At 37.1% G+C, this 15,574-nt stretch overlaps 1 protein-coding gene across 3 annotated transcripts in view; it reads left to right on the top strand.

Annotated features, from left to right (window-relative positions):
* Positions 1-15,574, top strand: part of LOC115213347 (INO80 complex subunit D) — a 65,529-nt gene that overhangs the window by 6,737 nt on the left and 43,218 nt on the right. Inside the window, exons 2-3 of one of the 3 annotated variants that reach the window (XM_029782283.2) lie at positions 7,111-7,291; positions 8,577-8,915. The exons of 1 other annotated variant lie outside the window; for it this stretch is intronic. In XM_029782283.2, the coding sequence (XP_029638143.1) occupies positions 8,596-8,915 (320 nt within the window). In that variant the 5' untranslated portion in view covers positions 7,111-7,291; positions 8,577-8,595. The remainder of the gene's footprint in view (positions 1-7,110; positions 7,292-8,576; positions 8,916-15,574) is intronic. One more of the 3 variants, XM_029782282.2, reaches the window with a different exon arrangement.

Genomic DNA, 15,574 nt, shown 5'->3' with positions numbered 1-15,574 from the left:
CTTCAGTATGCAAGTATTTGTGTGTATGCTCTTTATGCATGTATACCTTTTTTATTATAATGTATGTCATGATGCGTATATGTTTTATGCTACTAAATTTAGGTGGAAAATCTTTGTTTAGCTTTGTAATTAAAAATCTTGCTTTGTAACCATGTGGTTTCAGTTTCAGTCCTACTACACAGCACCTTGGGCTGGTGTCATCTTGTATAGCCTCAAGCTAACCAATGTTTTGTGAGTGAATTTCTAGTTGGAAACCGTATGACAGCCTGTTCTATATATATGTGTGTGTGTGTGTGTTTCTCTCTCACTACTTCTTGACAATTGGTGTGGGTTTGTTTATGTCCCTGTAACTTAGGGGTTAGGCAAAAGAGACTAATTGAATAGATAGCAAACTGGGTCAGGGTTTTGATTTGTTTGACTAAACTTCTCCAGACAACATCCAATCATACCACAAACCAATGACCGAAACAAGTAAAAGGTAAAAGGTAAATCTTCACTATGCCACGAATCAAATGGATTTGTCGAATGCAAGTCTGTTGTTTGTTGGAAAACTTAGCATTTCCAAGCTTTATCTAAATCTTTTGATACTGAGTACAAAAGAGAGTCTGTAGCCATGATTACAAGAGTTCGTCATAAATGTTCAATTTTCTGCAACTTCAGATGAAGCATTCACATCTGCTGATCCCTATAACAATGCTCAGCATTTGTTCCCTATCCCTAGGAACAATATCAAGTTTGTTGTGTTTCCACCAGCTGGCTGTTTTTGTTGGAATTTTCCGGCAGAACTACTTTATTTTGAAAGTGCAGATATATTCTGGTTCTGGTGTCTCCGAATGACTGTCAAGATTATCCTCCCTGCATTGTAATTATTATTTTGGGCAAACTTCTCATGTCTCATGAGAAGGTAACATAACACTCTAACACATGAAGATAGCTAGGAAAAGGAAAACAATACAGATTAATAGCTGCTCACAAAACTCTATAAGAAGGAAACCGAAAACGTTTCTTACTTTTTCTTAGTAGATGGCCTGAGGCTGTATGGATCAAGTATTAACATCCTGAAGCAGTTGGGTCTCATTTACCCAATATTCCACACACATTGAAACAATTGGATAGATCCAAACGTACATTTTGGTGGTAAGGATAGAAAAATGTGTGCCACTACATAAAAAGCACCCTGTACACTCTGTAAAGTGGTTAGCATTTGGAAGGGCACCCAGCCATTAGACAGTAGAGACAATGGAGCCTTGTGCAGGTCTCTGGTTTGCCAGCTCCTGTCCAGCCCATGCCAACATGGAAGAGTACTCCTAAAAACTAAACACAAACAACCTTGGCACTACAGTCTTTTACATTCAAGTTAGAACTTGTAACCAGGATGGGATGAGAATGTCATTAATTAAAAAGGAGGTGAAATATGAATTGCTGCAGAGTAAAGGAATTCTGGTCATCAGAACTGCCAGTCTGTAAAAGGGTCTCTCCTGACGTTTGAATGATTATCACAAGAACATAGTGAAATGAATGTAAGAACTTGAAAATTTCTCCATGGTATTGGACATTTCAACGTCAGGAGGGAGGTAGACTTGTTATATTTTCCATGCAAGTTTATATTAACATGATACAAGACCATTGTTTCCATCAGAGAAAAAAGGTCATGCAAATGAAAATTCAACATTATTAGGATAGCTAATGAACTTGAAGAAGACTGATATGCATCTCTCTCTCTCTCTCTCCAACAAACATTGCAAAACCTTTCTTTAGATTCCAACAAACCAAGAAAATAAACAAGTTCAGTACGAATTTTGAATGTAAGGACTTGAACTGAGAAATACAGACCATTGTTAAAGCATTTAAAATGATTGGTTGGAATGGTGGGGGTTGGAAGTAGTTTGGGGTGTGGGATGTAATACGTGCAATAAAGTACCTTTGAATCATCATGCAATATGTTGCACTTGAGAGGACCTATTGAGTTAAGTAAAATCAAAATGGAAATTGTTGTTGTAGCTGATACCAGTGCCACCTGACTGGCACCTGTGCTGGTGGCACGTAATAAGCACCACTTAAGCGTGGGTCAATGCCAATGCTACCTGACCGGCTCCCTGTGCCGGTGGCACGTAAAAAGCACCATCCACACATGGTTGATACCAGTGCCCCACCAACTGGCTCCCCTGCTGGTGGCACATAAAAAGCACCCACTACACTCTCAGAGTGATTGGCATTAGGAAGGGCATCCAGCTGTAGAAACCTTGCAAGATCAGATTGGAGCCTGGTGCAGCCTACTGGCTTGCCACAACCCATGCCAGCATGGAAAACAAATGTTAAATGATGATGATGGTAAAAGAGAGAAATCTTCAGCTGATGACAAATATGGCTACATCATGTCTAACTCTGAGAGTATGTCTTCCAGATACTAGTTTTCCATAAGGCACATTGAAACACCAGAATGATATGAATAAAGTAAGAAAGAAAAAATAACAAAGACAAACATATGGTGACTAATGGATCGAGTGAATATTGCTCAAACCTCCTGAAATTGTTGTTTGGGACCATGAAATGAAATTGGGTCCTGTTGTGGGAGGAATCTGCATGGGATCAATGTGGTGCAAAAAATACTGGAAAAAGAAGGCGTTTTAACCAATGATGAGGAGTCTACAAATCATTGAAATGGCAAGTTATGTACCAATCTTCTTGGATCAAAGTATGGCTCATCTTGGTACCTTGGAGAAATACCATGGCTTCATTATTCTTTTTTGCTACAAATGATCATAATATTTGGAGTAGTAAAAATTTGTAAAACATTAAAAATTTGAGATACATGGCTGTTCAAAGGATAGTAGAAAGGAAAATACCCCCCTTTTAAAGAAAGAATGTTTTCTTTACCAATTTGTTACCTATCAAAATATGAGGTGGTATCAAAAGGTTCCCAGACCAGTTATGTTTAATAAAAAATAACTTATTTACCAAAGTTTTAACCTCATCTCCATTGAAACAGTCACCTTGCACAGCAATACACCAGTCCCAGTGTTTCTGCCACTTTTGGAATCTGGCCTGAAAGTCATTTTCTATATGTGAGTCAAGGACCTTCTGTGATTCGCTCTGGATCTCAGTGACAGGGTTAAAATGGCAACCTTTGAGCTGCATTCTCATCTTAGAGAAGAGATGGAAGTTCACAGGTGCTAAATCTGGTGAATAGGGCAGGTGTGGAAGTGATACCATGTTGCTTTTGGTGAGAAACTCATGAATGAGGAGAGCTTGGTGACAGGATGCATTGTCATTGCAGTAGAACTGTTGTTGGCCCTGTTCTGGAGGACAAATTCTTGATGCACAATATCACATTCCCAGGGGTGACGCTTGTGTAGCCAGTCTTCCAGATTGCTCATCATCTTCCAGGGATGTTCTTCTTTTGAAGTGCCTGTGCCACCCAAAACATTGTGTACAACCCATTGCCTCATCACCATAAGCCTGTCGAGACATGCTTGGTGTCTTTGTAGCAGACTTCCCAAGCTTAACACAAAATCTCACGTTGGCTCTTTGTTCCAACTTCCTGACCATGACAAAATCACAGACTGCAACATACACATGATCAGAAAATCACAAATTTCACAACTTACAAAGTGAACACAGTGATGTCACTCGGCACACTACTTCATGAAGGTCACTGGTAGCACTCACTGCACACACAACTGTGTGCTGCCATCTGTTGGTATGCTACAGAACTAGTCTGGGAACATTTTGATACCACCTTGTATACTGAAAATCTCCAATCAGGAAGAAAATGTGTGTGTCTTCGAATGCTTTACTGGCTCTAATGATTGAACTGTACCCATGCTGGAGTAATTCTGTCTTTCTTTGTCAAAATTCCGCATTACACGACATAGAGGGAGACATCATAAGCACAGATGTGGACATATAAACAATAAGCTTCAGCACAATTTCCAACTATAACATTCTTCTCAAATGACATTGATCAATTCAAAGCTATAAGAGAAACATTTGTCCAAGGCACCCCTTGATAGGATTGAACCTGAAACCAGAAACTTTCACTTAAATCACATTAATGTACACGAATACATTGGATAAGGTACTCCTAGATGTATATGCCTTAAAAAAAAGATGCTGATGGTCATAACAGATGCTTACTCAATCAGTTTGATCTTGATCAAAACTACAACACTTTAAAAATTTTCAAGAATAAATATTGTTAAAGATGTCAAAATAATTTTGTTTGTTTGAAAATCTGATTTTTCTTATGTGACCAAAGAATAAATTGTGAAATTAAGTAAAACAAGCAGCATGAACCTAAATACTAAAAATTTTCACAGAATCCAAATACTAATGACAAAAATTGTAAAAATTTACATCCCTTAAATATGAAGAAAACTAGCCTCATCATGTCACTCACTCTTGCTTTGAGCATCTTTTTCAGTTTTTTTTCCCTTCATGTTACATGGTTAATGTTTTCACTGTTGAAAACCTTAATTCAACTTCATTTTTTTTTTTTGTCTGTATCTGAAATTTTTGATAGGCTGATGAGCTAGCTTTCTATGGAACACTTGTTTTTCTACATATCATTATCATCAACCATGCTGATGGTTTGATAGGATCTGATTGATCTGAGGATTGCTTTGTATTCCAGTGTCTTCTTTCACATGGTTTTCTATGGCTGGATGACCTTCCTAATGCCAGCCACTTTACCATATATTCTGGGTGCCTTTTTCTTTTTGTTAGTGCTAGCAGCCCTAGTGAGGTTACCATTTAGCTCACAAGTCAGGGTCCCCCACCCTTGACAGTGTTTGGCTTCAGTTGAATGGGGGTTGGCTTTATGCTAAAAGATAAGAAGTTAAAGTAATGCAGAAGGGGTCAGAACAGAAGAGATTTTTTTCCTGCTGTAGAACAGCTACAGGCTACTTTTGCAATAGAGAAGAGATGGTGGTAGTAAGTGGGGTGGACTTGAAAAGTGAGATAAAATAGTGGTGACAAGGTTTCAGGTTGGGCGATCAAGGTACAAGAAGGGGAATAGAAATGAGTGGGAACAGAAGAACAGAGAGTATGGGTGGACAGAGTTTGCAAGGGTGTCTGGAGAGAGTGAGGGAAGTTTAGAGATGGGGCAGTGATGAGGAGGCAAATGTAAAAGAAGGAAGGTAGGGAAGATCAGGTAGTGTTTGTAGAAGTTGGGAAGGGTTGAGGAGTGGATGTAGTGAGTTGTGGGTAAAGGGGAGGAGTAATTGTAATACATGAGTTGGAGGAAGGCAGGAGTGTAGGTGATGAAGGATAATGCAGAAGGGAGTGAGGAGCAGTCGAATAGTAATAATAGAGGAGACAGGTGAAGGCTGAGAGAAAGGAAGATTGTATGTTGGGCTGGTTATGGGAGAATGATGGCTGATTGATGATTGAGAAGGAGTGATGATTCGGTTGTACAGAAAGGAGATCAATGTGAAATGTGAATGCATAGGACAGTATTATGAATGGGAAATGGATGATGAGTGAAGTGGTTTGGGAAAGTGAGAAAAAGAAGATAAAAGTCTGCAGTTAGGAAGGGGTCGGTGGTTAGGAGATGGGTGGTGGGGATGGATGAGGCAGAAATTGGGAAAGGGGACCAGTTGTATGTGTGTGTGTGTATATGCACACACACATTGTGCTGTGGAATCTCAATTCTGCCAAGGTGGGTGGGTCTGTTGATAGTACCTGCATCATTTTATTGATGCAGATTAGCACTGCTTATCGCTAGTCCTCGCAGTCTTCTGTTATCTCCTCTATGTAGTTCAAAGTCCTGAGATTAGCTTTTACATCACCATCTCTTGTCTTCCTGGGTGTTTCTCTTCTGCAAGTTCCATCCATATTAAGTGATTTTCACTTTTTTATACAGCTCTGCCCATATATATCTATGTATCACATGGCCATACCAGTGCAGGCTTCTTTCTTGCACACTGCATCTCTCTTATATCCAGTTTTCCTCTCAGTGCAGTTATACTTTGTCATTTATGAACACAGTCGCTATCTTAATTTCTTTCCAGTTTTCTCAAGTCCTTTGCATTCATGGCCCACATCTCACTACCATGTAACATTGCAGTTCATACACAAACATCATACAATTTGCTTTTCATTGAGAAAAAAATCATTTTATTACTGACAATACTAATAGCTCTGTGAACTTTCCCCAGCCTCTTATTCTAACAACTACACTTTGAAAACCTCCTCCTCCACTGCCAATTAGGTTACCTAAGTAACAGAAGCTGTCTTCTGCTTTTAGGGATCCTCCTTAATGTATGAGAAAATCTTTCCTCTGTGTTCCTAGTGTTTATTACTCCTGAGCATTTACAACATACAAAATCTACCTTCTCTGTTAACCTTCCTGTGATACCACTGCATCTCTTGTGTGTCCATAGTTTGCATTGGGTGCACCCTGTGGAATTTCTATCCACTCCTTTTCTAAACATCAAGCAAAACCATTTTTTTTAACCCTTTAGCATTTAAACTGGCCAAATCCTGCCCAAATATTCTACCTGTTTTATGTTCAAACTGGCTAGAACCAGCCTCTTGCACCTACCCTACAATATCATTAAAAAAATAAACAATTGCATTATTGAAGTCACAGAGCTACAGGATAGTGCATGAAATAAGCATTACATTTAACAAAATATCTGAATGCTAAAGGCTTAATGGAAGCAGAGATCTGTTTTCTTTCTAAGACTTTGGTCTTTGTAAGTTAACTTTATAGGCCTTTGAGTTCAGTTTTTGCTTTCACACCTGGAAAATTTCTTTTCTAAATCTGCTACAGATTTAGTGAACAGAAAAATAGATACACACCTTTACTTTTTCCTACAGTTTCTACTTATGCATCATCATAACTGATCAGTGAAATTTATACCTATCTATCTATATATCTATGTGTTGTAAATTTTGACAACTTGAGGCAAATGATTTCTTTTCGAGCATTCATTTTGTTGAATTGTAATAGACATCACTTCATTTATATTTGAAGATAACAACATTAAATTCTTTGTCTTTCCAAATTGTAACAAGGTTACCTTTTTGATATTTTCACATTATTTTATTGACACTGTTTTGTTGCACTATTCCTCATAATATTGATGTTGTCTCCCACACTTTCAGGAATAAATCCAGAGATGAGAAAAAGCCATCACAGTAAACATGGTGGCGCAAGTAGAATATTGGTTCTATTAAATCCATTGCATATTCTAGGTACCCCTAAAAAACAGAATGGTCACAGCTAGAATACCTTTGATCATAGTCTGCTCAATCAGAGCTGATCTGCAGCTAAACAACTTCAGAGGTACAGCTTTTTCTAGTAAAAATTTGAGTTATTTTCATTGCTATTGTGTGGATCATCATGAGCTCAGGCCTTTGATTGTTCACTTTGTAGGCTTTAATGGAATATCTTTTTTAAATTTCCTTGTTCACTTTGTAGGTTTTAATAGAATCTCTTTTTTAAATTTCAACTAGCCTTTATAACCAGTTGTCGTACTGTCATCAGAAACGGCCATGTGCAAGTGATAAGCACCATTTAAATTATTTTGCAATATATTCCTCAAAGACCACGTCTGATATTCTATCATGCTAGGGGATCATCCTCAGAAATATGGGCAGGGATCAGATGATCAAAATGTCAAGAAAACATCTTAGCTGGACACATAACAGTATAGACTGTACACCCAGAAGGGATGTATATGTTTCATGCATCTACTTCAGACATTATCAATTAAGAAAATAATGAAGTAATCAAAAGAAAGAATATTTATGCTGTAACAATGTCAGATTGTGTAAGAATTGCTTTGGTTTAATAACAAGAAGGTTAATAAACTCCACAGATGTCCTTAAGTTTCAACTAATTGAATGTGTTGTCTTATTCCTATAAGTCATCTATGGGACATGTTTTTAGTTTCATTTAGGACTCTATAATTTCACAGTTCTTTTTTTAGAAAAATTGATTGAACCAAGTAATTCTATTATAAATCTTTCATCAGACCAAATGGATTCAACAAAGTCTTGAAATGTTATGATTAGTAAAAGTAAACCGTTGATTTAAATACTGAAGTTGCTTCAATAAACTGTGCTTGTCCCTCACAGCACTTAGTCAAAAGAAAATTAGTGTATAAAGATGGCTGTGACTTAGCAGAAATAGGGGTACTTAACTAAGCCTTTTAGTATTTAGTTGTTTCCTTCTACTTTCCATGCATTGTTTTGCCTTCCATTTATTAATGGGGTCAGCAATGATACAAGTGTCTGTAACATTATTAGTCCAGTCAATGCATATTTACTTACAAAGACTTCTCTTATACTTATGTAAGAAACTGATTAATTAAAGTGTAATTAAAAACAAATTCTGGATATTTTATAACTGGTAACAGACAAATGAAAATATTTAGTCCTTGAACGTAAAATGTTTTTGTATTGAATTAAGAGTGACACCATGTGAACAGTTATTAAGGAATGCTAGAAACAATATTATTCGAACCATTTTTAATATGCTTTGTTTAATTTTATTGAAATTTAAAAGATGAACATTTGTTAAATAATTATTGTAGTATAAAATATCTACTTGATCTGTGTTTTTCCAGGTCTCTTGATTAATACCCCATGTGCCGTGGTGGCTGTAACAGGGTCATGTATGAAGGTAGCCATTGCTCAGTTGTAAACAGTGCTTCCGTGTACATTGGTCCCCATGAAAAATTATGCATGTTGAATGGCTCCTCTTGCAGCAACATCAACCTTGGCCGACAGGTCGTATGCTTTAAGGACTTGTCCTCTTCTTCATCTTCCTCCTCTTCCTCAACCCTGTTACACAAGCCATCTTCTGCATTTACAAAATGTCATGTATCCACTGTGGCCAAGGTGCAAGCTGACAAGCCCACTCAGCTTCCAACCAAAACATCAGCAACAAACAGACGCAAGGGAAAGTAAGTTTAAGCTTTTTCTCTCTCTCTCTCTCTCTCTCTCTCTCTCTCTCTCTCTCTCTCTCACATGTATATACTCCTTACTATTTATGTATTGCTCTAAACTGATAGAGTTTGGGAAACAATAGAAACTCATATACTGACTGAGTTTAACTGGACTTTGAAAACTTCTAATAAATCAAATTAACTTGAACGGTTATGCCTCATTCTAACTGAAACTAAACACTGTATGGCAGATTGAGAAGTTTAGTCTTAGAGCAAGTATACCATGAGTTATTGAGGCAGTAGAATTGGGCTTAGATTATAAATAAACAGCAAGGGAAGAGGGGACAGTTTTTTCTGGTGCAAATGAACCAGGGTTATTTGTATTTTCTCTCGTTAACTTGGTTATAGATGAATAATTTTCTCATATTTCTAAAATCCTATTTAGTGTTTAATAAATAAAATTAACTGATTAAAGTCCTGCATAGCAAGTATGTGCAACTGTTGCTGAGTCCTAAACCACAAATCATAAAGTATTTTTTGAGACCAACAGCAGGAACTAGTGACTGTTTTGTGTGAGAAACAATAAAGAACATTCAGCTTCATTTCATAAAGAACTTCTTGTCTTACCCAGGTGTATTTGTGTTCCTTGTTTATTCAGTGAATTTCTTAGGAGTTTTCTTTTTATCTCACTGTGATTTTCAAGCATCATAGCAAGTATACCTGGTGAATTTTATTATTGATTTATTTATTAACTTAGTGATTTAATTTAGAGGTGAGAGCTTGGACTTGAAGAAAATACTCAGGGACCTGTATGTTCCAGTATCATCTGTACATAGCTGTGATCTAAGTGCTTTGAAAATTTATTGATTCTGATCAGAAGTGGAGTGATTAAGTATCTGATCATTGCATTTCTTTAATTAGTGGTGTGGGCCTTACAAAACTGTGGAACTCTGGAGCAAAACCTGTTGTTTATTTTCTTCAGCCTTTTCTTGAAGAAATGTTTTTGTTGGAATGAATGATGAGACCACAAGGTATTCACATTAACAAAGCAACGCCACCTTTGTTAAACCAATGGGGATTATAAACACATAACTTGGACTGCTTTTTGTGATAGGAGTTGTGCAACTTTCAAGTTACTGAGACAGGAATTGATATCTTGTAAATTTATGTGAAAGCCCCTATGTGTTGTAAACTTACCTGTAATCAACCCACCTGAACATGTGGAAGTGATATTCACAATGTACACCAACAATCATTACATTGTATCAGCAAGATCTACCCAAATTCATGTGAACTGACAAGCATTCCATCCAAATCTTGTTTCTAACAGGAATTTAAGAGTGATACAAGTTATATTTAATGGAGTTTTTGCACAGTTTGATGTTTGGCTACTGGAAAGGCATCCAGCTGTAAAAATGAAACCAAATAGCACCCCCCCCCCAATAAGAAATTACTTATACAATGACAACCCATTCAACCCACTCCAGCTTGGAAAGTGGATGTAAAAAATTATAATGATATTGGTGCATGGTCTGGCCTGGAAAGAAACTAAATTTTTAATCTATTTCATATCGAGTTATTTATTTATGTGCCCTTTTCAAGCCTAGCCAGGCTCATGGGCCCGGTTTCTGTGGTGTATGTGTTCCCCCCAGCTGGACGGGACGCCAGTCCATTGCAGCGTTGCTCAAGAAACAGGAAGAGAGAGAGAGTGAGAGAAAGTTGGGGTGAAAGAGTACAACAGGGGTCCAATATATCACTTTGGCTTGATCTTCCATCAAGGTAGGCAGTTGGACTAAGCAGGGCCTAATTCAATGAACTGGGTAGTTTTACCAAACCTGAGCTAATAGTTTCATTTTTTTTACTTCCTTGGCAATGGTTATTGATTCAGTCACTGATGACAGAACAATGATAAAAGTAATGTTTACTGGAAAACCTTATGTCTGGATGCTAGAGATTTTTATTCTTGTAATATTGTCTCATTGGCACTGTGTTGTGTTGGGGTCTGAAATAATGAAGCTATACATTATTTTAATGGCATCTCATTTCATATAGACAAAATGTTTTAAAAAAACTGTCTCAAATCTTGGATCCTCAAAATTTGATTATGGAGAAAGTCCAACGAGCAATACAAAACAGAACAACTAATGCCAGAAAAATATGAGCAAAAGAAGCTGGAAATGAAGAAATGAAGAAATTCTGAAGAGATCCAATTTCAGATTACATTTTTATACTAAAACAGAAAAAATGTGATGAACATTTAAAACTTTTGTATATAATTTTATATGTGAGAGATTGAAAATAAGATTAGTGAAAGAAAAAAAAAGTAAAGAATATGTATAGGCATGGCTGTGTGGTAAGAAGCTTGCTTGCCAACCACATGGTTCCAGGTTCAGTCCCACTGCATAGCACTTTGGGCAAGTGTCTTCTACTGTAACCTCAGGTTGACCAAAGCCTTGTGAGTGAATTTGGTAGATGAAAACTAAGAGAAGCCCATCATATATAAAATATAATTGTCACTAAACACAACTAAGGGTGTCAAGACTTCTACATTGCTAGAAATAAGCTAAAATGCTCTAATGCTGTAGGAAAAGCACATAAATGTATACATATATGCTCACAAGGGCTGTAATCACCCAAAACACTGACACAAGAATTCCTTAGACTGAACATTCAGTTTCGGCTATTTGCATTGTCTCTTCAGTAAGAACTGCTTGTCCGGCAGATTCTAGGCTAGTCCTTTGTCAGCATATATGTATTTCCTATAAAAATTTGTAAATGATTTAAAGGATCGCTAATGTGTACACAAAAATTAATATAAACAGCCATACGCAATATGATACCATAAAAGAAAGCTATAATTGTCCCCTGTGAGCATATATGTATACATTTATGTGCTTTTCCTACAGCATTAGTGCATTGTAGCTCTTATTTCTAGCAGTGTAGGTGTCTTGACACTCTTAGTTGCATTTAGTGGCAATCCTAGCTTTCCTGTATGGTATCACATTGTGCATGGCTGCTTCTATTCATTTTTATGTGTCTATATCTATGCATGTGTGTCTTTGTGTTGGCCTCCCCCCATCTTCACTTGACAACCAGTGTTGGTGCGTTTACATCGCCCTAACTTAGCAGTTTGGCAGAAGAGATTGAGAGAATAAATACTAGGCTTAAAAGTAAATCCTGGGGTTGATGTGTTTGACTAAAACCCTTCAAGGGGTGCTCCAGCATGACCACCGTCAAATGACTGAAACAAATAAAAGAATGAACAGAGGTGATATAGGCACTTCAAGCTTCAAAAGGGACAAGGTTAGAGAGAACTCTTCATTTTTGTTATAGATGATCTCTTTAATGCTGGTGGCTGATGAAATGACATTCTAACCATGACTATCTCAACTTTTTGTATATCTAGGACTATGTTGGTCAATGTGACTTCTTTTTTTTATGCTGGTAGGGTGTGATTTTGGTTGCTGTTTCTTGTAGATGCAGCATCTGCTTCGACACAGTACCTTCCAGGCGTTTGAAGGATGCTAATGATTCTGTCAGCTCACTGCGTTAGGGTAATTTAATTATTAAGAAAACTGGGCAGCAAAAACAAAATCAACTTCTCAGAAATTATAGATAAGAGCATGGGTTGGACGGTTTGACCAGGGCTGGCAAGGCTGGAAGGTTGCATCAAACTCTAATTTGATTTGGTCTGGTTTCTATGGTTGGATGCCCTTCCTAATGCCAACCACTCCAAGAGTATATAATGAGTGCCATTTGCATGACACTGGTATCTGCCATGACTGTGATTTTTACTTGGCTTGATGGGTCTTCTTTTCAAGCACGACATAATGCCAATGGTCTCAGTCATTGCCTGTGTGAGGCCCAAAGTTTGAAGATCATGTTTCACCACCTCATCCCATGTCTTCCTGGGTCTACCTCTGTCACGGGTTTCCTCCATAGTTAGAGATTGAAACTTCTTTACGCAGCTGTCCTCATCCATACACATCATACCAGTGCAGTGGTCTCTCTTGCACACCACATCTAATTCCTCTTATGCCCAACTTTTCTCTCAAAATGCTTACATTCTGTCAAACATGCACACTGACATTGCACATCCAGCAAAGCATACTGGCTTCATTTCTTTTAAGCCTATGCATGTTTCACTGCTGTGTAGCATAGCTGTTTGCACACAGGCATCATGCAACCTGTCTTTCACTCTCAGGGAGAGGTCCTTTGTTGCTAGCAGAGGTAGGATCTCTCTAAACTTTGCCCAGCCTAATCTTATTCTCACAGCTATGCTCTCAGAGCATCCACCTCTACTACTAACTTGGTCACCATTGTCTGGAAAATTCTGAGCATTTTTTAATATGCAAAATTGGATCTAAATAATTGATGTTTGATCCTCATCATCATCATCGTTTAACGTCCGTTCTCCATGCTAGCATGGGTTGGACGGTTCGACCGGGGATCTGGGAAGCCAGAAATAAATTTTATTCATTGAGATAATTTTCGTTATTATTAATGACCTTTGCCCATCTATCAGGCAATTTAAATATTTCATCAGCTTAAAGTTTGACTAATTTTGAAGAATAAAAATTTATTTATAAGGCACAAAAAGAAAATGACTCTCCCCGGACACAACAGAATATCTAGATGCATTTTGACTCTATCTAAATTGTTAAATGTTTTTCCTTGCAATGAGTTCTGTGGAGATAAAAACAAATGATAATTGACTGGCACAATATCAAGATGGGTAAAGACATCCCAGCCAAATTCATGTGACTTTGTTTGGGTTAGCCAAAGACACGTGGTTGGGCATTGTTTTGTTGGAACACTACTCCTTTCCTGTTGGCGATCTTTGGCCTTAATTCTTTGACTTTTTCGTTCAAATTAGCCAGCTGATGATACTATACATGACAATGAATGGTCTGGTTTTGCGGGAGAAGCATAGCTTTTATGGCATGGATATTCATCTTTGATTGCTGTTTTGAGGAATCCATACACAAACTCCAGGATCTTTTCCTCACTATGTTTTCATACACAATCCATTTTTCATCTCCAGTCACGAGTTATTTCAATAAAGATATGCTTTCATTCCGTTTCAAAAGCATATCATGAATGCAGTATCGATTCAAGCAATTCTTTTCTTAGAATTTGTGAGGAACCCATACTTTATGGTGAGAAATGTATACTAGCTCCATTGGTTGGTATTCATGAGCCGTAATCTTAGAAACTTCCAACTCCTCTGTAAGTTCTCTAGTCGTGATATTTGAGTTTTCTTTATTTTTTGCCTTCAAAAATCTTCATCTAATTTTGAAGGCCTTCCACTGTGACTGTCATCTTCAAGCTAAACTCCCCAGCTTGAAATTTTGCAAACCACCTTTGAAAATTTAATTCACCTACAGCATCATCATCACCATAAACTTCCACAAATGTTTTTGCAGGTCTTTGCAGAATTTTCTATTTTTTTTAAATAGAAAAGCATGACAATGTGAACATGAGATTTTTGGTTATCCCTTTCAAATGTCAATAGGGGGTAACTGGAATGAAAGATAAATCTATTTCTAGTCAGAAACAAAGAAAAAATGCACTACTACTTCAAGCAGTGCCAAAGTCTTAACTGTGTTACGTTTCAGGTGTGTTCAATGAAGTGTTAAAAGATTTAACTTAAAAACACTTAGAACTTTTTAGACAACTTAATATGTGTGTGAGTATTAACCATAGATGTTCTCATCAGCAAGACCTGCTGATGAGAATTAAGGGAGTTAATCTCAAAATTAGAAATCAGTTGATCCATTTCCTCATTCTAAGGCTTTCTGCCGAAATGGTAAGTTAATCTCTTTGCTGTAGTGTCTGATGTATTTCTGGTGATTGGTGGTTGACTCTGATTTTTACAGCAATGCCGGCACGTTGTGTGCTCTATTATAATTATGAATTAATTATAACATTTTGGATTGACCATTTATCAGCTTTTGCTTGCTGGCCACTTATATTATTGTTATTATTATTTATTTTACTACTAATAATAATTAATAATATAAAGATATTTTTTGAATATTCATTTATGAAATAAATGTATATATATATTTATATACACACACATACACAGGCACAGCCATGGCTGTATGGTAAAGAAGCTTGTTTCCCAACCACATGGTTCTGGGTTCATTTCTTCTGTGTGGTTCTTTGGGCAAGTGTTTTCTGCTATAGCCTTGGGTCGACCAAAGCCTTGAGTGGATTTGGTGGACAAACTGAAAAGAAGCCCGTCATATGTATGCATTTGTGTGTGTGTGTGTGTGTTTGTCCCCCTGCCATCACTTGACAAGAGATGTTGGTGTCTTTACATCACCGTAACTTAGTGGTTCAGCAAAAGTGTCTGATAAAATAAGTACTAAACTTACAAAGAATATGTCCAAGGGTCTATTTCTTTGACTAAAAGGCAGTGATTCAGCATGACTGAAACAAAAGAATATATATATATATATATAAATAATATGTGTGTCTGTATGTATATATATATTATATATATATACTAGCAGCATAGCCCGGCGTTGCCCAGGTATGTAAGAAACTTTGTCGATAAGCAATGCCCTTTACCGTTTTAGCCTTTTTTGTACTCATTGAACCGTTATTTTGTAAAATGAAGCCTAAAAGGCATTAAGGCACTGTTCCCTTGCATGCATGAAGAAAATCTA

Source organism: Octopus sinensis, linkage group LG6 (genome assembly GCF_006345805.1).
Source record: "Octopus sinensis linkage group LG6, ASM634580v1, whole genome shotgun sequence".
In the NCBI taxonomy this organism is placed as follows: Eukaryota; Metazoa; Mollusca; class Cephalopoda; order Octopoda; family Octopodidae; genus Octopus; species Octopus sinensis.
This window is presented reverse-complemented; position numbering and strand designations above follow the sequence as displayed.